The sequence below is a fragment of the Lethenteron reissneri genome, chromosome 54 (assembly GCF_015708825.2).
Source record: "Lethenteron reissneri isolate LAM-NWPU_2019-01 chromosome 54, ASM1570882v1, whole genome shotgun sequence".
Taxonomy (NCBI): Eukaryota; Metazoa; Chordata; class Hyperoartia; order Petromyzontiformes; family Petromyzontidae; genus Lethenteron; species Lethenteron reissneri.
In genome coordinates, this window is record NC_083832.1 from 3,524,192 (window position 1) to 3,545,260 (window position 21,069).

The following is a 21,069-nucleotide window of genomic DNA, read 5'->3' on the forward strand; positions in this document are numbered from 1 at the left end:
GAGAGTGAGTGCAGTGTGCAGGCTGCACTGTGTGATTGTGCAGTGTGCAGGCTGCACTGTGTGATTGTGCAGTGTTCAGGCTGTTTGTGCGCTGCGCTCTGAATCCGGTGACCCGAGTTCGATTCCTGCTCATGACCAATAACAACGGAGATTATCTGAATCAATCTCGTGCTTCCCCAAGGTCTACTCAGCCTTAAATGAGTACCTGATGCGGTGTGTAAACATCGCCACTGGGGAGACAAAGTTGGCGTGGTGCTGGCCCACCCCCCACCCCCTCATGTGCCATGCCGGCCTTCGTAGGCGCTCGCTAACCACTTGCTCCAACAGTCGTAAAGGCTTAAGAGGAAGGGGGGATCCTTGTCCTTATGTTTGTGTCGGCAGTGGAGCTGTGCACTGTGTGCGTGAGTGAGCAGCGTGCAGGCTGCAGTCCCCCGATCGTTCATGCTGGGCTTGTGTTGTGTACTGTGCTATGAGTGCCAGGCCAGTGCCGGGCCCATTTCGATAGATAGCCCTGGTATTTGCTGAGAGCATTGGAATGCGGTGAATGTGATCCGGTTTGAGGGCAGCTCCAGCAGGCTGTGCGTGTGGCGGCGCTGTCCAGTCGGCACCAACGCTTGTTGACACATTCTAACAAAAGCGCGCTCGTGCCAGCGTCCAAACGGGGCGAGCGGCCGGGTTCACCGTGGCGGCCGCCGTGGTATGTGCGTCACCGCGGGTGATTGAGGATTGACAGGACCGGTGAAGGCCTAACTTGGGCATCTCTCTACTCCCACGGGCGGCACTCACCTCTGCGGCCGTGAGCCAGCAGAGGGGACATCACTTTCCCATCGTCGAGTTTACTGAATTTGTTACGTAAACGATAGTGAATGGTCCTTTTCAAATCCACTGCTGGATGAAGTCCTGTGCATGTCGTTTGGTTGTGGGAGCTGACCATAGTCGCCACCAGTGTCGAATAATTCAGAGGAAGGGCCCAGTACCGGTTCAGATACCACTCGCTCCTGATGTTAGCCGTGGCCATAAATCAACTCCAGATTGCTGAGTTTATCACGCAGTGCACCAAACACTGCACCACTGCACTACTTGAGCAATGAATGGCCTAAATGAACTATAATATACAGTGGTACCTCGGAATACGTCGTTAATTCATTTGAGAAGGTCGGACTTATACCGAAAATGACGTATACCAAACGAATGTTTCCCATAAGAAATAAAGGGAAAGGAAATAATCCGTTCCAGAGTATAAGAAATGATATTTTATATGGCATATTATACATTAATGGGGTTGTATAAATAATTTAAACACTACTTATTACATAAATAAAAATAAATGCATAAATACATTTAAATAAAAATAAAATTTAACATCACTTTACCTTGCTGAGAGTAGTTGACAGCCTACGAGGATGGTGGTGAGGAAGGGGAGGAGTGGTGAACGGGGTCTACGCGGGTACGCGGTGACTCATCCCGACCCATACAAGTTCTATCGAGCGCGTCGTATCCCAAGCAAGACGTCGTATCCCAAGACATTTTCTCTCTCGTCAAAACACGACGTATACCAAATTCGACGTATTCCAAAGTGGTCGTATACCGAGGTATGACTGTTCCCCAGTAGCGTTTGTCTCAACAAGCGAACTCTCAAGTCTCATCAGCAAGGTGTAGCCTCCTGGAGTAATCCCACTGGGTGGCATCATGAGAACACTGGCTTTACGTGCTCAGCAAAAAACCTCTCCTGCCCACGTCGCGTTCCTGTTTGAAATCTCTGCTCTCGCTCTGTGATATGAGCCGGTCGTGGGGTTGTGGTCGGTTTAATAGTAATAATAATGCAATTTATAACGCGCGCAAATTTGCGGACATAGCGGCCGCAACTCAGAGGCGCAAAGCCAAGCTCAGAATCGCTCGAAAGCGTGGTTATAGAGGTGAGTTTTTAAGTCTCTCTTGAAGGAGGCGATTAAGGTGATGCTGCGAATGTGCAGAGGGATAGTGTTCCAGACTGTTGGGGCTGCCACCGAGAAGCAGCGCATAGACACGATGACCATCCTGGATCTTGGTATCAAGAGGAGGTCGTGAGTCGCGCTGCGCAGGCATCTGCCGTGTGCTGAGCTGCAAGTTGTCAATAATGAAGAAAGGTACGGCGGGCAGGCAGAGAGTAACCTTTGTTCTGGAATCATGTCGGCACATATGGTGCATTCTGGGTTGACAACAGGTGTACTGCTTTGTTGGAAGCTACAAGCGTTCCCTCCTGAATTGTGCCAGCCGCTCGCCATGAGAATGTGGAATCTGCACCACTAGCTTGAGACAACGGACAAAGATGAGCCCCTTCCCAGTGTTTCCCATTATTTGTGTGAGCAGAGCAGACTTTGCCAATCCTCGCCACGTTTCTTTGTAAACCATTGCTAGCAGTGGGGGGATAAAGGTGGCTGGGCGCGGCCCTGCCCACACTGCCGACTCGTGTGCCACGCCGGCCTTAACAACAGAGGTTGCAACCGGGTACCCGATACCCGTACCCTACCCGATACCCGGCTACCCGTACCCGGCCGGGTACGGGTACGGGTAGCCGTTTGTGACCCTGGTGCGGCCGGGTACGGGTAGGCCGTGAGTCACTGGTGAGTAACTGTTTGTCACTCATTTCGGGTAGGGTACGGGTACGGGTAGGGAACGGGTACCCTTACCTGGCCGGGTACGGGTACCCATTTGCGACCCTGGTGCGGCCGGGTACGGGTACGGATAGGCCGTGAGTCACTGGTGAGTAACTGTTTGTCACTCATTTCGGGTAGGGTACGGGTAGGGAATGGGTACCCATACCAGGTCGGATACGGGTACCCATTTGCGACCCTGGTGCGGCCGGGTACGGGTACGGGTACCCATTTGCGACCCTGGTGCGGCCGGGTACGGGTAAGGAATCAAAACCCGTTTGGGACCTCTGCTTAACAGGCAGTCGCTAACAGCTCTTGTTCCAATCGAGCAGGTCTACAGGCCTAACAAGATACGTCTACAATATATATTTTTGGGTTAGATCTCGCAAATATAAATGTGTTGTAAATGTTGTGGATTTGCTCTCCAACACACTGTTGTGCTGTACTCGTAACGAATTGGCATGTTCTGTTCACGTGACAAACCTGACTAATTGTCTGGTGGGGGGTTTTTACGACACATTTATATTTATGCAATCTAACCTCAAAATAAAAACCTATATTTAGGATGATGTTGGTCGCGAAATCCTACGTGTTAAAGATTAGTCTGATGTGACACATGCTCCAATGCGAGCCAATCTTTAACGTTTGCGCTGGGCATAAAGTTGTCCGGTATATACATAAAACTCCAGACTCTACGTGGTAATTTTTACTTCACATAGCTAACCTAGCAGTGCCTAGTGGTCAGCATGGTCTCCCTGAACCGGTTGTCATGAGATCTGTCGCTGCACTTTGCAGCAATGCGCCAGTGTACGAGGGGATTGGACGAAGTCGGCTGCGTGGCGTCGATATAATCTCGAGTCCAGGTTACATCACCAAAGAATAGAGCATTACCTGTCACAGCATTGCAGCCAAGCCATTCAAGCCGAACCATCGCCCGCATGTAAAAAAAAAATAGAATTGCACCATGCCTGGGGGGGGGGGGGTAGCCATGGTTACTCAGGTGTTCAACAATTAATCTCGGTGGACTCTCACCCGCTTGCATAAGAGTCCCGGGCCTGACTGCACGACTTCAGCAGTCAACGTCATCCGACGCACCATGACGATCCACATCAGCCGGGTGGCAGTGGTGGCTATGCTGCATGTGGCCTGTAGCACTGCACCGTTGGAGCGGCGAGGGTTGGTGGGTCTCACAAATCTTGCGAAACTCTCTTCTCGTGGGCGTTGAGGTGGTGCCGTACCCTGACCCGCCAGGAGAATGCGGGCCCGCAAAGTGCAGAGTAATATAATCTGCACCTTCTGTACGGGATGGTGTTTCCCCCTCGCGTGCGTGGGATTCCTCACATTTATAAACATTCATTAATCTTAATATACAGGGGACCTCAGAGTTTGGGCAATTGTTGGTGCCGGCTTACCGTGTGGCGACTGCCTTACAGCTCCAGTCTGTGGCTCTTCAGTGATTGTGAAATGCAATTTGCATGAACGAAAACGCTACTTCTAACACTAAACATCTTCATTATGCGCTAGCTTCCCTGTCCTGCAGCAGTCACAAAAGGAAGTACCTCGCTTCATGCACAGTTATGTTTACACTGTGTCTATGAAGGGGTATTCCATTACGAAGGAACCACAGGCAGAAACTTGGCCTACGCTGTTTAACGTTGGGGTTACGTCAGAGGTCGCAACCGGGTACCCGATACCCGTACCCTACCCGATACCCGGCTACCCGTACCCGGCCGGGTACGGGTATGGGTAGCCGTTTGCGACCCTGGTGCGGCCGGTTACGGGTACGGGTAAGGAATCAAAACCCGTTTGTGACCTCTGGGTTGCGTTGAGGTTGGGCGGCAGGGTGGCGCAGTGGAGACACTGGACGGAACGAGGAAAAGGCGGTTGTGACGACGTGATGGCTGGGGTCACGCAAACTAGCAGTGGAGCGGGGCGTACAGGGCGGCCACTCGGGTCGGGTAGCCGCCGTGTGGGTGTCGTGGCACTGCCGTGAGGGTAGGGCAGCGCTGCGGCGAGTGACCCTGGAGGTCACCTGCCTGCTTTGTGTGTGAGCTGTTAGGCCTGGCCAAGCCTGACCTGCTTTAGCGTTGCAGGGATGCACCATCATTGGCTGGGACGAATGTGTGACGAGTATGTCCGCCGTTGCGAGCTGGGTGCAGCAAAGTTTGTGAAGTGGCAATGTTGAGCGGAGAGGATTGGGCCACGCGCAGAGTGGTGGCACAGCTGTGCGGGGCAGACGTCGCCACAGGCTGCGTCCTGCGCATGCCGAGCGTCGCCGAGTTTCCCGCTTCTTCTAGATTTGAAGCTTTCGTGACTGCAAGGATTCATATTCTTAGGTTTTTTCGGTAAAATCACGTAGAAGGGAAATAATAAAATAATAAAAATATTACATAATAAAATAATTCTCACGACGTTTCGGCCACAACGCAAGCAGCCGTCCTCAGGTGAAGAACAGGTCTGTCGGGAAGACAGGTCTGTGAAGAACAGGTCTGTCGGGAAGACAGGTTTGTCTTCCCGACAGACCTGTTCTTCACCTGAGGACGGCTGCTTGCGTTGTGGCCGAAACGTCGTGAGAATTATTTTATTATGTTTTATTTTTATTATTTTATTATTTCCCTTCTATGTGACTTTACCGAAAGATCCTAGAAGATGTCCCAGGATGTCTCTGGATGACCCTGCCGGCCGTGTTCTGTTTGCCATATGCCCAGTGGGGAGACGACCATGGGCAAGGCCATGGCCTGTGACTACAGCTGATGATGAGGAGCGAGGAGAGGGCTCATGCAGCGAGAGAGGGGGGGTCCATGCGGGAGAGGGAGGGTCGGCTCGTTTGGAAGATCAGGAGCAGGAGTTGCGTGCTGCTACGTTCTGCCTGGGCGTGGGCAGTTCCACAAATAAGGAACCTCAGTAAAAATGTCAAATTACCCTTGCAATATACATGGTTGTAGTAATGCTGTATATTTATGTAAGTTATATATTATTATTGACAATGAATGCCTTCTGGTATAAGTGAGCGGTTGGACACGTACACAAAACGGAACGCACTCGCTAGCCCAGCGAGGATGAAAAGATCCATTTGTGTGAGTGCCTCTTGACACTGCGGTGTTTTACGAGCGTACCTCCCTGGCCAAGAAGGGTGGACACAATGATTTCTGTCCGACTTGTGGTCTTTGTTGATGCATACTATGCCCGACTAAAAATCCACTTTGTGATTGCACTGATTAATTGCTCACACATTTACTGTGTCCGAGATTACGGAACCGCTCCTGTGCATGCACCATGACCCATGTAATGCCAACCCCCTCCGCTCCGCCCTCATCCTCGCTTCCCATGGACGGACGCCCCTACGCAGGGCGCGGCGGGGCCCACCTCTACCCACGGCAGCGATTGCCGCATCGGGGAAGTTCGCATGAATAGCCCAGCGTCCGGGCCTCACGGCCTAACACTCGGCGCTCGCTTTAACAGTGCATGCCCCAACGGTCTGCTGCAGGCTGCAAGGGGAAACGCTGTCTTCGGCGTGCCGATTTACGTTGTTTTAGGAAGGAGTAGCTCCCTTTGATCGTGGTTGTTACTTCCATGCAGACATCTCATGCATAATGAGTGAGCGCCAAAGAGGGCTCTTTGAGTCTAACAAACTCGTGTTTATTTCATGACTGTGTGATGATGGGAGGAGGTGGAAACCGTGGCTCTACTGAAGCATCCAAATCAAATCGACTTCTCCGTCTAGTAGAACTGCATGGCCATAAAGAGTTGCTTTCTTGTCGAGAAGCATCATCAGCAGCAGCAGGAGTAATGGTCAATCCACTGCTGGATTAAGGCCGCCCCAAGCTGTTGCCATTTTGCGGTCCTGGAGTGCAACATTCCATCTAGCATAATATAGGTTTTTGGGTCAGATCATGTTATTTATAAATGTGTCGTAACCCTCCACCACCCGACACGGCCAAACAGTAAAAAATGTGTCACGTTTTTCAAAGGACAAAATAATTCACTTCATTAGCCCACCGGTGTGTTGAAGAGAGAATCAACAGCATTTTAAAAATGAGTACGACGTTTCGCTGGTAATTACAATCAGCTTCATCGGGCAAGAATGGTGAAGCTCTCCTGTTGCTCCCGGTATTAAATAGAGCAGCAGCAGGGTGACGTCATCATTTAATTCAATCTGGTGCAGTGATTCGAGGCAAAGAGGGGGGGAGGGTATTGTGATTATATAGATTGGTAATATTGCTCCGTCTATGTGGTGGACGTTATTTCAGGTGCGTTCCCCTACACTAGACCACTGGACGTCATCCCTTGCCGCAATGCCCAAGGACAGTGACTTTCCTTGTCGACACACGTGCAGCGAGCGTGCTGGGCCAGGGATGGACGTGCATCGTGGGTGGAATTGGTGGGACTTGAATTGTTCATGTGCCAGGTGTGTGCCTGTGAGGTGATTGGGTAATGGCAGCACAGTGAATGTTCATCAGCATTATTGTTCATCAGCATCACACCAAATGTGTTGTTAACCTGTTTGAATGGATGTTTAAGTGTTTTCCTCGTTGTTATGCGTGGGCGTTGTTAGCACAGTTTGGTTTCCTATGAATCATATTGAATGTCTTCCAATGGAAGTGACCAAATTGTCCAATGCCGAGCATTCCTAAAAACGAATCTGTAGAATGGCCGAGGCTCCGTTGTCTTCGTTTTCTCTGCTTTCCACAACATCGAATCTTGTCGTTCCAGTCCACGCTCAAACCCTTTTACTGCGTCCATCACCGACACGTCAGTGTCCCCCGTTGTGGGTTGCCACCAGTCTTGAAAACGGCATCTGTGATCAGGTGGCAGGAATTGATTTGTACCTATATCTGGTACCCGTCTTCTGTTGAACGATATTGCACGATACTGCACAGTTTTGAGACTGGACCTCCCTCGGCTGGCTGAGAATTTCGTCTCGGGTCGATAGTGAAAAATGTGGCACTCCTAGACCTGCCCTCGACTTTCATGTTGCCTGCGCGGTGGTTCCGTGTCATCCCCGCCCTCGGGGCCCCCCCGGTTCCTCACTGCACGGCACACGGCATCTCGGTGCCACCGTTCGGGACCCTGTGGCAGAGGTCGCAAACGGGTTTTGATTCCTTACCCGTACCCGGCCGCACCAGGGTCGCAAACGGGTACCCGTACTCGTACCCGGCTGGGTACGGGTAGCCAGGTATCGGGTAGGGTACGGGTATCGGGTACCCGGTTGCGACCTCTGCCCTGTGGGCAAAGGCCCTTGCTGTTTTGTTGTGTGACGGTGTCCGCCACCTTGGCTGCACGCAGCCGAGGCGGCGGTGGACCGTGCGTGGAGCAGATGAACCCGTTTTTCAGGTCAGGAATGCACGCTCTTTTTAAGCAAACTGTTGCAGTTTTAAGTCACGTTATGGAAAAGTTTACAAACCAAACGAGCGTTGCATAATTTATTTCTATGTTTCTGCCCGGCCATGCTTGACAATGGTCACGTGCTGCAGGGGGGAGACCACGGGCAGTAGCGAGCATTGAGTCTGGATGCAGCCTACGCTGAACTTGTCTCACTTATGTGCAGTTTTGTTTGCTGAGCACAGGCCCATAGGCATATAATGTCAAACAGGCAGCAACAAACAGCACTATTACATGCATAATAGAGGTTTTTGGGTTAGATCGCGTAAATATATAGATGTGTCGTTAAAACCCTCCACCACCCGACACAGCCAACTAGTAAGGGTTGTCACGTAAACAGAACGTGGGTGCTCAGTTTGTAAATGTTGTGGCTTGGCTCTCCAACACACCGGTTAGTGCTGCACTAGTGACGAATTGGCCACGTTCTGTTTACGTGACAAACCTTACTAGTTGGCTGTGTCGGGTGGTGGCGGGTTTTAATGACACATTTATATATTTACGTGATCGAACCCAAACAACTCTATTATGGATGATATTGGTCGCGAAAGCCTGCCACGTGTTAAACTGAAACACTATTACAGTCGTTACAGTGTGAAATCAGTGAGTGCTGGAACATCAGGCAATCTGACCCTTGTGCATTTAGGTTGCAGTCAGAGTTCAAAGCCATTGGGACTGTGTTGTGGGTGGCAGAGGGCAGTGCAGAGAAACCCATTGTTGTGCTGTACTATGCTCCGCTGTCTGCTGCCCGACTATATCAACCCACACTGAGCAGCATGGGAGGTGGGGGGGGCGCCTGGTCTAGTAACCCCTTTGATGACCCGCACCACGGCATGGGGAGGCCCTCATCCAGCAGTGGACTGGCTAAAGGGGATGTGCATGCTCAAGTTCGTCGCAATAAGTCGACTTTTCTCATATCCACGGGATAGTATTTACTGCGACAGAATGTTGTTTCGTAGTGTGTGGGGTTTTCCTGCCATGTGTGTGTGAGCACGTGATTTCTGTCAAGTGTGGCGCTCGTATCTGGCTCCTAGCACCAAAATCTGGGCCTCTCTCGGTGAGTCCTGTGACACAGGCCTCCTCCTTGCTGATATAGCTGTGATGTTGTCAGTCAATAATTGCACTGGTCAACAAGAAAAAACATTTTTTTCTGGCCTGGACTTTTGAAGCTGTTTTAGACAATTTTCAGGGTGCTGATTCTAAATCTGATCTCAGATTTGCTCTATCACATCTCATTTTTATGCTATCGGCATACCCCATTTTCATTTATTTTACCCGAAATTAACTCTGTCACTTATGATTGCAAGTTGTTGCGAGTCAGTCACTGCTTTAGTGTTAAAATATGGTGCTGCATTTTTAGGATAGTGTGTTTATAATATCATTTTATGTAGATATCCACATTTATTTAATATTTTTCTTCTGCAGTTTTTATTGAAAATGCAATATTTGATATCTCAAAAACCTGATGTGATAGACAAAAACCGATGCCAGATTTGGAATCCGCACCCCAAAATTACCTTTAAACCGTTGGAATGCCTTATGCCAGAAAAAGTGTGTTGACCAGTGTTGTCTTCGTGGTTGGCTCCCAATGTTCTGAAGAGGGAGATGGGTGGGAGATGGGTGGGAGTTGGGGGAGGAAGGGACGCAGGGATTGTAGGCCACCTGCCTTATTTGTGGGCGTCACTGTTTCCTTTATTTAAGCAGGAGATGAAATGCAGGCTCATTGAGACGCAATGGCACATTACCACTTTGGCAAGAGTGACTTGGGTTACATCAGACAATTCACCTCCCCATATCTGTCCCATAAGTCTTTTACACATTTAATCAGCTAAGCAGCCTTCTGTGAGCCCATTTCATCGGCATTGCTTCAATACCAGCAACTCGTGACCGGTTTCAACAGTTCGCCACCAGCATCAGTTCAAGCTCGCCTGGCTGCTGATGAGACAGATGTCAAAACTTGTCCAGGCTTGCACTGATTCAGTGCTGCTGAAATTATGCACTTCCAGAAGGTCGTTTGTGGAGGGACAGATTGCGTGAATTTGCTGCCCGTTCATTTTGTTGCTTATGTTCTCCACAACGACGTTCATAGTTGCAATATGCTGTGGTGTGTATCGTTGTGTGTATTAGGGAGCGGTGGTGTAGCGATTAGCGTGCTGCGCTATGAACCTGGGGACCCGGGTTCGTTTCCTGCTCACGGCCAACATCTGTGGCGATTATCTGAACTGGTCCTGGGCCTCCCCTAGGTCGACTCAGCCTCACATGAGTACCTGGTGCGATGTGTGAACATCATCATCGGGGAGAACAAGTATAACCCGTAAAAACAAAGTTTTTCACTATAAATCCTTTATATGCGTGGCGGCTAGAGTCCTCTCGTCCTCTGGCTTGAGATGGCTGCCACCTATGGGTCAGATGATTGCATGGCAGCATTAAGCAATTGGTAATTAAATATAATATTTTTGTCCTAAAAAGTGTAAAATTTTGGGAAAAAAATTTCACGAACATTAATTGTCACGCACAACGAGTCTGTGTGCAAAATGTCGGCTCGATTGGATCACGGGAAGTGGGTTAAAAAATGACCGAAAGATTTGCACGGTCGTAAGCGCGCAAGCAAGCAAGCGAACTTAATATAAAGGATTTAAAAAGGAGGCCGGGCGTGGTGCTAGCCACCTAACCCCCTCGTGAGTCGTGTGCCGGATTTCATAGTGGCTCACAGTTAATATTTGTTCCAACAGTCTTTTCAGGCGATACGGGGTCTTTGTGTATTGGGAGACAGGAATGTTGTTCAATCGTGGGGTGTGTGGTTAGATTGGTGATTGCTGCTCACTCGGAGGAGGAGTTGTAAGCGCTCCTTGCTGAACCTGGAGTGTGCTCCTAAGAGGTGGGCTCTTAACCATCAGCCCCACCAAAACTAAGCACCTGCCTGGGTATTTTGTGTCACCAAACACTCCACCCCCTCAGCTGTTGATGGAGCAGTTGTGGAGAGAGTGGAGAGTTTTCTATACCTGGGCAGTGTGCTTATGACTAGCTCCAGTTTGACAGCAGAGGTCTCACTCCGAATCAGTCGGGTGGCATTCATTTCATCAGCTGCACAATGCTGTGTGGAAGCTACCCGGTCTGTTCCTCAGCACGAAGATTCGGGTCTTCTCGGCCACAGTCATGCCTTCCCTTCTCTATGCTTGTGAAACGTGAAACCCTCTAATGGAACATCTGTGCTGGTTATAAACATTCAGGCTGGAATGCCTACGATCCATCTTGGGTTTAACCAGGCTGGATTGTGTGAGGAGCTCACAAATTCTTGAAGGATATGTACACATTCCCATCAGTGAGCTCCTCCTGCAGGCAAGGCTGCATTGGCTGGGTTTTGTAGCCCGCATGCCCAGTCCACCGCATGCCCAAGCAGCTTTTCTTTGGCCGCATAGAAGGGGGCTAAACGGGCACGACATCGGCTGAAGAAGAGATGGACTGATGTGATACGGGAGTTTCAGTTTCATTTATTCGGTATAGCCCTGTGAGCCATGCGGCTCTTGACTCGGGTGCAACCGCAACAAACAAAAACATGAACGAAGAACATCTTAAAGTGACGACGCGCAGCAGAAACATCCAGGAAAAACCAGCAAAATTTTCCAGAAAATAGCACCGTATATCAAGGCTGTGTGCAAAAATCCCAGGGGGATGCAAGTCAAACAATAACAACCATAAGACATATTCATATTCTTGGTTCTTACGGTAAAGTCACGTAGAAAGGAAATAATGCATTTTCTTGCTGTGGTTTTCACACCTGATGGTGATTGCTTGTGTTGCAATCGAAACGTCGTGATAATTTAATTGTTTGATTTTTATTCTTTTATTATTTCCCTTCTACGTGACTTTACCGAAAGAACCAAGAATATGAATCCTGCAGTCAGGAAAGCTTTAAATCGAAACCATAAGACAATTTATATTAAAGTTATCAGGCTAACTCCGTACTTCAACAAACAAACATGGCTTCACCATACGTTTTCCGAAATTGTCAAAATAAAGCTATAAAAACAATGTAACAGTGATCATAGGAACTGTGATTCAAGTTTAACAATAAACGATATACATAACATGTATGACCCATCTTTGCAGCCATAGCTGGCTGCATGAGTCACTCCATAACAGCAGGAGTATCAGCAGAAGTATCAAAAATTGCAATGTACCTTTAAAGATCAGTACACTGTAATCAAAACTCAAGATCATACTTTGCAGCGGACATCCGGAGCGATACATTTGATTTCAGGCCACTCTGCATAGCAGTGGCAGCTAAGGGTGTACAGCTCCTCATGAGCAGTTTTGAATGCAGATCTCAGGTAATGATCCAAGTTGCAGTTTATTGGCGATAGCGTTCCAGACCCTGGGGGCATCAACAACAAATGCTCTTCCTCCAGTATTTGTACGGCAATAGGGAATGTGAAGCTGGTAAATGAACGAAGACCTTAGGTCAAATTTGTTTCTTTTAAACAGTGAGGAGATCCAGCAGGTAGTCTGCGGATTTTTTTGTAAGTACATCGTGAATAAATAAGAACTCATGATGCACAAGCCGTCGATCATTAAGAGATGTTAAGTTTGACCCAATGTAGAGATCGCAGTGGTTGGGTCCCATATGGGCAGTTCAATGCAAATCTTAAGGCCGAGTGATAAATTCGGTCAAGCTTCTTCAGTACAGTACTGGGGGCTGATTTATATACGATGTCACAGTAATCAAGTAGAGGATGTATGGTAGCTTTTATCAATTCCAAATGGAACACAGGGGGGAAGCAATGCTTGTGTCGATAGAGAAAACCAATTTGGATGTGGAGCTGAGTGGATTTGCTGACGACTGGTACCAGCGGTGTCAAGATCGGCCTCTGTGGAGGAGGCTCGTGAAGGACGCTACTGGGCAGTTGGAGGCAGTCACCCTCCAGCATCAACGGAGGGTGGAAGACCGACACTCACAACAACGAGCGGAGCGTGGGTGGTTAAAATGTTGGCACAGTGGGGGGTACAGCTGGTGCATCTTCCAGTCATCTCAGTCGGCCAACCCATGGCACCTGGGTCTGTCCCGAGACCTCGACACTTCACCTGGCCTAAAAGTGCACCTGGCCTGGCACAGGCGCCATGGTGACGTCACGGTCACTTAGTGGCGAATGGTGGGGCGGTTAGAGTGGTGTGTGTGTATTGGGAGACGGGAGTGTATATCGTGGTGTGTCTTAGAAGAGGGGTGTCTGGAGAGTGGGGTAATGAGACAGGAATGTGGTGAGAGAGAGCAGGGTGTGTTTTGAGTGGAGTGTGTATTCGGAGAATGGGGTTGTTGCTCGAGCTGGGTGTGTGTACTGAGAGACAGGAATGTGGTGAGAGAGCAGGGGGGGGGTGGTGGGTGTTGTGTGGTTGATCTTGCTATGTGGAGTACGGAGGCGTCACCGCGTTGCTGTGAGACCCAACGCGACCACGCGACCCTCCGAGCGCTGCTGCTGTTCTCACAGGTGGGGCCTGTGTGCGGAATGTGGCCCTGCCACTTTCCGGCAACACAACCTGGTCCCTCCAGGGCCTTGCTCTGCACGTGTGCTGCGTGCCGCTCGTTCCAACTCCCGCTGACCCGTGATGATGTTGCAACGTTGATAGTGCGGTTTGTTCCTGGTCACTGGACGTTTTGTTCCGTTAAGCCTGTACTCAGCAACTTTGTTAAATAGAAATTGTGTGCACGGTAGTAATTTGCGGAGTGCATTTGTGTGGGCTGTGTTTTGTTATCATGTGTGAAATGCATAGTCACGGTTTGACACGGAGACTTTCGCGAGCACTTTTACATCCATAATAGAGGTTTTTGGGTTAGATCGCGTAAATATATAAATGTTTTGTTAAAACCCGCCACTACCCGACACAGCCAACTAGTAATGGCTGTCACGTAAACAGAACGTGGCCAATTTGTCACTAGTACAGCACACCGGTGTGTTGGAGAGCAAAGCCACAACATTTACAATCTGAGTACGACGTTTTGCCAGTAATTACAACTAGCTTCATCAGGCGATAGCCAGATTTGTGGCGAAGTCTTACTGTTTTGTTCCTTACATAGAGGCTTAGATGTGGTGACCACGCTTCTGCGCGCTTGCATAATGTGGAGGAGGGGGGGGGTGAATTACTGAGTCAATGTACATTATGCATGTGCATTATGCAGGCCCTTTGAACTTGTCCTTCCTGTTTATTAAGATAGCCCTACCAACGGTAATCCCCGATTGAAGTACGCTGCCCTTTGTAGGCATGCATTTGTAGTGGATTCAACTGAGTCACAGACGTACTCTTTGGAGGCAACACATTTATTAACACCAACACAAAGGGGTAACTGCCCCTTCACCGGATAACAGCCTATGGTGGTGGACCAGCAGGCTAACTACACCCTATGGTGGTGGACCACCAGGCTAACTACACTAATCACACTGTGAGTAGCTACAACGGACAGGACCCCGTCTCGGACGTAGAACGTAGATCTTCAGGATGACAACAGCAACGCTGAACCCCGGTCCCTCTGGGGACCCGGCTTATATCCTCTGTGGCGTGGCTGGCCCCGCCCTTGGCCACGACCACCTCCAATCCTCTAGCAGGATCTCGCCCGGCACGTGACCACCCCTAGCCCCCACGTGGGGCCCCTGTGTTGATTTTACCTGCCACGTGCCTTCCACGGTGAACCAGAGTGCCATGGCCTACATTAACCCCATTCATGGCCGGCACCCTCACACCCCCTCCGATAGGGGACAGCACTGCACGCCGAGCGTGGTGCCACTCAGCGCTCTCCATCAGTGCTCACCGAGCCCCCTCTAGGGCTGGTACTACACCCACATGTACAGCGTGTCCGCGATGGCAATACATCGCACGCCGTGCCTGCTAGAGCCGGCATTACCCAGCGACATCCACTATACCGCCACACTTGTGATGTCCGCGATGGCAATACACATTTAAATAACGTATTATTTGATGATTCGCTTCTACGCAGCACTAAGGCGGTAGCTATCCGAACGGTTAAAGTTATTTTGACTTCTTTAAATTTCGATAGATTCTCTAATTAGTCTTGGCCAGTCGTAGCTAGTTTTGCACAAAACTTCAACGTTATCAAAATAAATTGAGTGTCCTTGTTGGCACGCATGTTTTGTTACTTCTGACAGTTGTATTTGGGAGAACTTATTATTTATCTGTTCTTTTAGTATCGTGCTGATCATTCGTCCTGTTTGCCCAACATAACATTTACCGCACGTGCAGTTAATCTTGTACACACCTTCTGTTGATAGCTTCGGTAATACATGTTTTGTATTTTATGTACCATGCCAAATCTGACTTGGATATTTGTTTTTCCAAACATCTGGCTAGTTTATAAGTTACTACTGCAATTGCTTGGGCAGTTTCACTGCTCTTGTTATTTGATTTGATATTCAATGCCCTGTTGATTTGTGCATCACTGTAACCGTTCATTTGCAGCGCTTCTTTAACATGTTGAATTTAACTTCTCCGACTCTCACCATCTGACACTTTCTTTGCTCGATGAATGAGCGTCTTGATAAGAGCAGATTTCTGTGCGGGGTGATGGTGTGACTCTGCATTCACATAGGCGTCAGTAAGCGTTTTCTTTCAGTAAACACTGTGTTATTTTACCATTTGATTTAGAAATGCATTCAGTGTATCTTTGCCGTGTGGCCAGACCACCAATGTGTCATCCACATATCTAAACCTAGCAGATGGTTTTAGTATGCTTGAAGCTATTGCTTTTGTTTAAAAATCTTCCATGTACAAATTCGTTATCACAGGAGACAAAGGAGAGCCCACTGTTGCTTCTTCCTTTTGTTTATAGAAGGCACCTTGCCACAAGAAGTAGATGTTCTTTAGACAGTGTTCAGCTCGTCTTGGGATATCTTTGGCTAATCCTTTGTTCGTTACCAGAGTGTCGAGTAATTTAATTGACTCGTTGACCAGAACCCTCGTGAACAGGGAGGTCACATCAATACTTACGAGAACATCATTAGGGTTAAGCTTAATATCTTTAATCATATTTCCGAGATGTTCAGAGTTTTTGAAAATGTCCTATCGATGTAGGGCTGTATTTGTTTCGTGCCGTATTGTGCTAATTTGTAAGTGGCAGAGCCGATTGTGCTAACTATGGCTCTTAATGGGACATCAGGTTTGTGAATTTTTGGTAGCCCACAAAGTCTTGGTGGTTTTGATGCCCTTGGGTTTGATCAGGTTTTGCTCTTCCTTGGGAATTGATGACTTGGCAATGATCGCCGTTGTTTTACGTTCCAAGGTGCTGGCTGGGTCTCGTTTAATTTTAACGCAGGTACCTTCATCGAGGAAATCTTTCATTTTATTATCGTTGACCTCACGGGGCATCACAACAGTCGATCGGCCCTTATCAGCAGCAAGAATTTGGATATCTTTGTTTGCTCTCAATTCTCTTCAGACTTTTGCTTCACTGAAGTTAATATTTGTTTTTGTCAATTTGCTGTTCTCAATCGTTTTGGCAACCTCATGACTATCGTTTCTGTGAACCAGGTTTCCACCGCATTCCCATGCGTTTGTAATCTCCCCGTAGTTTCCCTGGTGCTCGTCAGTGAAGGAGCTGGATTATGTGAGTGGGGCCTTGCCTGGCTGTCTGTGGCATTGGCGAATGAATTGTCCTAGTCTGGCTTGCCAGGCCTGGCACCTTAAAAACCCTTTTTTCCCCCATTGGAACCTCATTTGCCAGTAGCAAAATATGATAATTGTTTTTTTACCCTTTTATCTGGCAACAAAGCTGACACCTTTTTTTTACAAGGAGTCATGTTTGCATTGACCACAATACCTGCAGTCGGAATGCAAACAAAAAACACAATTCTGATAATGTATGCACTGTCCTTGAAATTGATTGGTCCACACCCGAGACAGCTTTCTTTAGAGCCTAATCTCACATAGTGTTGGACCAGATGACGCCAAAAGGCGCACAACTCAAGGAAAATGCACTATCAGAGTATGAGAGCTCGGGGTAAGCATTTACACCATTGGAACCTCATTTGCCAGTAGCAAAATATGATAATTGTTTTTTTACCCTTTTATCTGGCAACAAAACTGACACCTTTAACCCTTATCGCCATTGAGGTGAATGCTCGTGGTCTAAGTGGCTTCTTTCTCTATTACTCTTAGTTCTTTCGGTAAAGTCACGTAGGTAAAAAAGTAATTAAAATAAATTTCATGTTTTACCTACGTGACTTTACCGTAGGTGAAAAATGAAATTAATTTTAATTTCATTTTTTATCTACGTGACTTTACCGTAGGTAAAAAATTTAATGAAAATTAATTTCATTTTTACCTACGTGACTTTACCGAAAGAACTAAGAGTATGAATCCTTGCAGTCATGAAAGCTTCAAATCTAGAATTCTTTCTCTATTGCAATGGCACAGTGGCAAGTGCAGCGCGCTATTAACTCAACGACTTGAGTTAAATTCCTGGCCATCGCCGTGAATTGCCAGCAAGGTAGCGTAGTCAAAACACTCATGCCTCAGCAGTATGTATGTTCTTCGTCTTGGTTCTTTCGGTAAAGTCACGTAGAAGGGAAGTAATAAAATAATAAAAATAAAACATAATAAAATAATTTCGATTTAAAGCTTTCGTGTGACTGCAGGGATTCATCTTCTTGGTTCTTTCGGTAAAGTCACGTAGAAGGAAAATAATAAAATAATAAAAATAAACATAATAAAAATCATTCTCACGACGTTTCGGCCACTTGACAGACCTGTTCTCCACCTGAAGACGGCTGCTTGCGTTGTGGCCGAAACGTCGTGAGAATTATTTCATTATGTTTTATTTTTATTATTTTATTATTTTCCTTCTACGTGACTTTACCGAAAGAACCAAGAAGATAATAAAATAAAATAATAATAATAAAACAAAATAATTAAATAATATGGTAATATAATTGAATTAAATACTATTTTTTTATTATTTTATTACTTCCCTTCTACGTGACTTTACCGAAAGAACCAAGAAGATGAATCCCTGCAGTCACGAAAGCTTTAAATCTAAATTATGTATGTTCTTCCCCTATTCTGCATAGGTTTCCTACAAGGTGCTCCGGTTTTCCTCCCATAGCTAAAAGAAACACACAGGCAGTATCACTGAAAAGTTGGATCGCACACAGCAGCATCGCCCCCTATTGCAAAAACTTGTCAGGACTCTTCTGAAAAAGAGTCTTTGGACTCAGTGGGGAGAGGCGGTAGGGAAGAGGGAGTAGTCGTGAGTGTGGCTCCCACTGCCGAGGGGGGTGCTCATTGGAATGATAATGTGAAGGGTTTCTCCTGGAAATCTGTTATTAAGCACTGTGAGGCCTTGTGTGACTGGCACTATATAAAACTGAGTTTTACTTTAGGAGGCATCCATTGCTGTCTCTCGGCGCTGATTGTGGCTCGCTTGTGCCTTGCAGGGAAAGACATCAACAAGGACCTGAAGCTTTACCTGAACCAGCGCTTCCAGAAGGGCTCGGTGGACCACGACCTGCAGCAGACGATCCGCGACAACCTCTACCTGCGCACCGTCCCCTGTGAGCTTCGCACCCCCCCCCACCACCACCACTGTGTATGACACATTTCTGTGACCGTTGTGTGTGTGTGTGTACCCCCACCTCCCCGTGTTTGCGTGAGTGAACCCCCCCCCCCCTGAGTGAACCCCCCCCCCCGTGTGTGTGTGAGTGAACCCCCCCCGTGTTTGTGTGAGTGAACCCCCCCCCCCACCCCGTGTTTGTGTGAGGTGGCTCCGTGCACGGCTCTGAGTCCACGCAGCAGTCGCGCGTCTTCGCTGCCACCGCACACGGTTAGGGAAGGCCCACAGATTCGGCGATTTTAATTTGTATGATTACGTGGTGCAGCCGATCCTACAGGCGGGGTAAATGGTGCCCAGCCAACGGACGACCCGCCCTCGACTCCATCCACTCCCTCCACTGCCCATACAGCACCACAGTCCCCACACCCTCCCCCATACCACTTCCCAGCACCGCTCTCCAATTAACTAACGCATTGTAGATTATCATTAACGTCGTTTGCATTTAAATTTAAGTCTGCGTTACCACGCTGACGGCCACCTCGCATGGTTCTTCCATTGAAAACGCAACATGTTATCGTTTTATTTTGTAGATTTAGATTTGTGATGTAGAGTAAATCCTCCTTATGCACGAGTTCTGGATTCGTGAGTTTCGCATATTCGCAAGTTGCTAAATGCATACTAATTCCCTATTTTTGACCCTCCGAAAATCAGTATTCACTCGTGTACGTAGTGCCAGGCAACCTACACCGGGGAGGTGTGCGCAGAATGTTGTTACATTTGAAACTTTCTGGGAAAATGAGGCACGCTACCCTCGGCTGCCAACTTTGTTCTCAGTCGCGCAGTGATCCCGCTCTGAACTCACATTTTTTACTGAATATGTACTTGGTTGGTAATTTCCTTTTGTCGTGGTTCCCAAGCATCCAGTGAGAGAGGAAAGTGTGTCTTCTGAGAAAAGATAGATGAAAGTGATGCGTTTGAGTTAAAAAAGGTAAAAGTGTTAGATAAGCTAGATACCAGTGGGACTCCATCTGTGGTAGGCCGACATTTTGGTTTAAACGAGTCGACTGACGTCCTACTAAAAAGAAAGCCAATGCAGTCAGGGAAAGTGTTGCAGCTAGCGCTCACCAGAGTGTTAAAATGATAACAACTGTGTATCATATGAAACACCTGCATCTCCTGAGGAGTCATCCTCCTGAAATCTTCACCACCACCTCCATCGTCGGTATATAATCATCATCATCATTAAAGTAATACAAAATACAGTAAAACCTTGGATTGCGAGCATAATTCGTTCCGGAAACGTGTTTGTAATCCAAAGCACTCGTATATCAGTTGTGATCACGTGACGCTTGGCAGACAAAGCGTAGACACGTACTACTCGTATTGCAAGACCTCGCTCGTTTATCAAATTAATATTTATTTAAAAAATTTGCTCGTCTTGCAAAACACTCACAGACCAAGTGACTCGCAATCCAAGGTTTTACTGTAGTGTGCTTTATGCAAGATTATTTATTTGTTGTAGTCATTGTTATTCAACATTTACCATTTCCCCCCCTATGTTCACTCATACCAGGAACGTAACCTCATTTTTCCTGTTGAACAAGGTTTCTGCAATCTTGATTTGAAGCTTTCGTGACTGCAGGAATCCATGCTCTTTGGTTCTTTTGGTAAAGTGACTTTACCGAAAGAACCAAAGAGTCGGGTTTCTGCATTCGAGAATTCTGCATTCACGAGCGTTTTAAAGAACGCAACCCTTGCGAATAGAGAGGGTTTTACTGTGTTCTCGCAACTACTGTTCTAGGGACGTGACCAAAACGAGTGGTTTTCAGCTCGTTGTTTGAGTGGAAGAGGGAAAGTCTAGGTAGATAAAAAAAAATGTACGTGCCAAAAACCCACACCTCTTATTGTGCTTGGTGACATGATCAGCCACGTCACACTGGACGTGGCTTGCACGGAGTTTCCTGCCTTCGGAAAGCGGGGTGTTGTGATGATCGTGCTGCCGTGGCGATGGTGGTGGTGCTGTGCGCAGGCACGACGCGGGAGCCGCGTGATGGAGAGGCCCCGGGCCTCGACTACGACTTCATCTCGGTGCACGAGTTCCGCCAGCTCGAAGCCCAGGGCAGGCTGCTTGAGAGCGGCACCTACGAGGGTGCGAGGGCCCGTGGCCTAACTCACACACACGCGCGCACACACATGCTGTGTGTAATTGTGGCCAGTGTAACCGTGTTTACGTGTGGTGTGGCTGTGTGTGGACGTGTGTACTTGTGACCATGTGTACGTGTGGTGTGGCTGTGTGTGGCTGTGTGTGGCCGAGTGTACGTGTGGCTGTGTGTACGTGTGGCTGTGTGTACATGTGTGTATGTGTGTGTCATGTGTACATGTGGTGTGGCTGTGTGTGACCGAGTGTACGTGTGACCGTGTACGTGTGGCTGTGTGTACGTGTGTGTGTCGTGTGTATGTGTCATGTGGCTGTGTGTAGCCGTGTGTACGTGTGGTGTGACTGTG

At 48.1% G+C, this 21,069-nt stretch overlaps 1 protein-coding gene across 1 annotated transcript in view; it reads left to right on the plus strand.

The window, feature by feature from the left end:
- LOC133356398 (membrane-associated guanylate kinase, WW and PDZ domain-containing protein 1-like) overlaps nt 1-21,069 on the plus strand; it is a 76,726-nt gene that overhangs the window by 16,337 nt on the left and 39,320 nt on the right. The window contains 2 exon segments of the mRNA XM_061573905.1: nt 18,449-18,565; nt 20,594-20,713. Of these exon segments, the coding sequence (XP_061429889.1) occupies nt 18,449-18,565; nt 20,594-20,713 (237 nt within the window).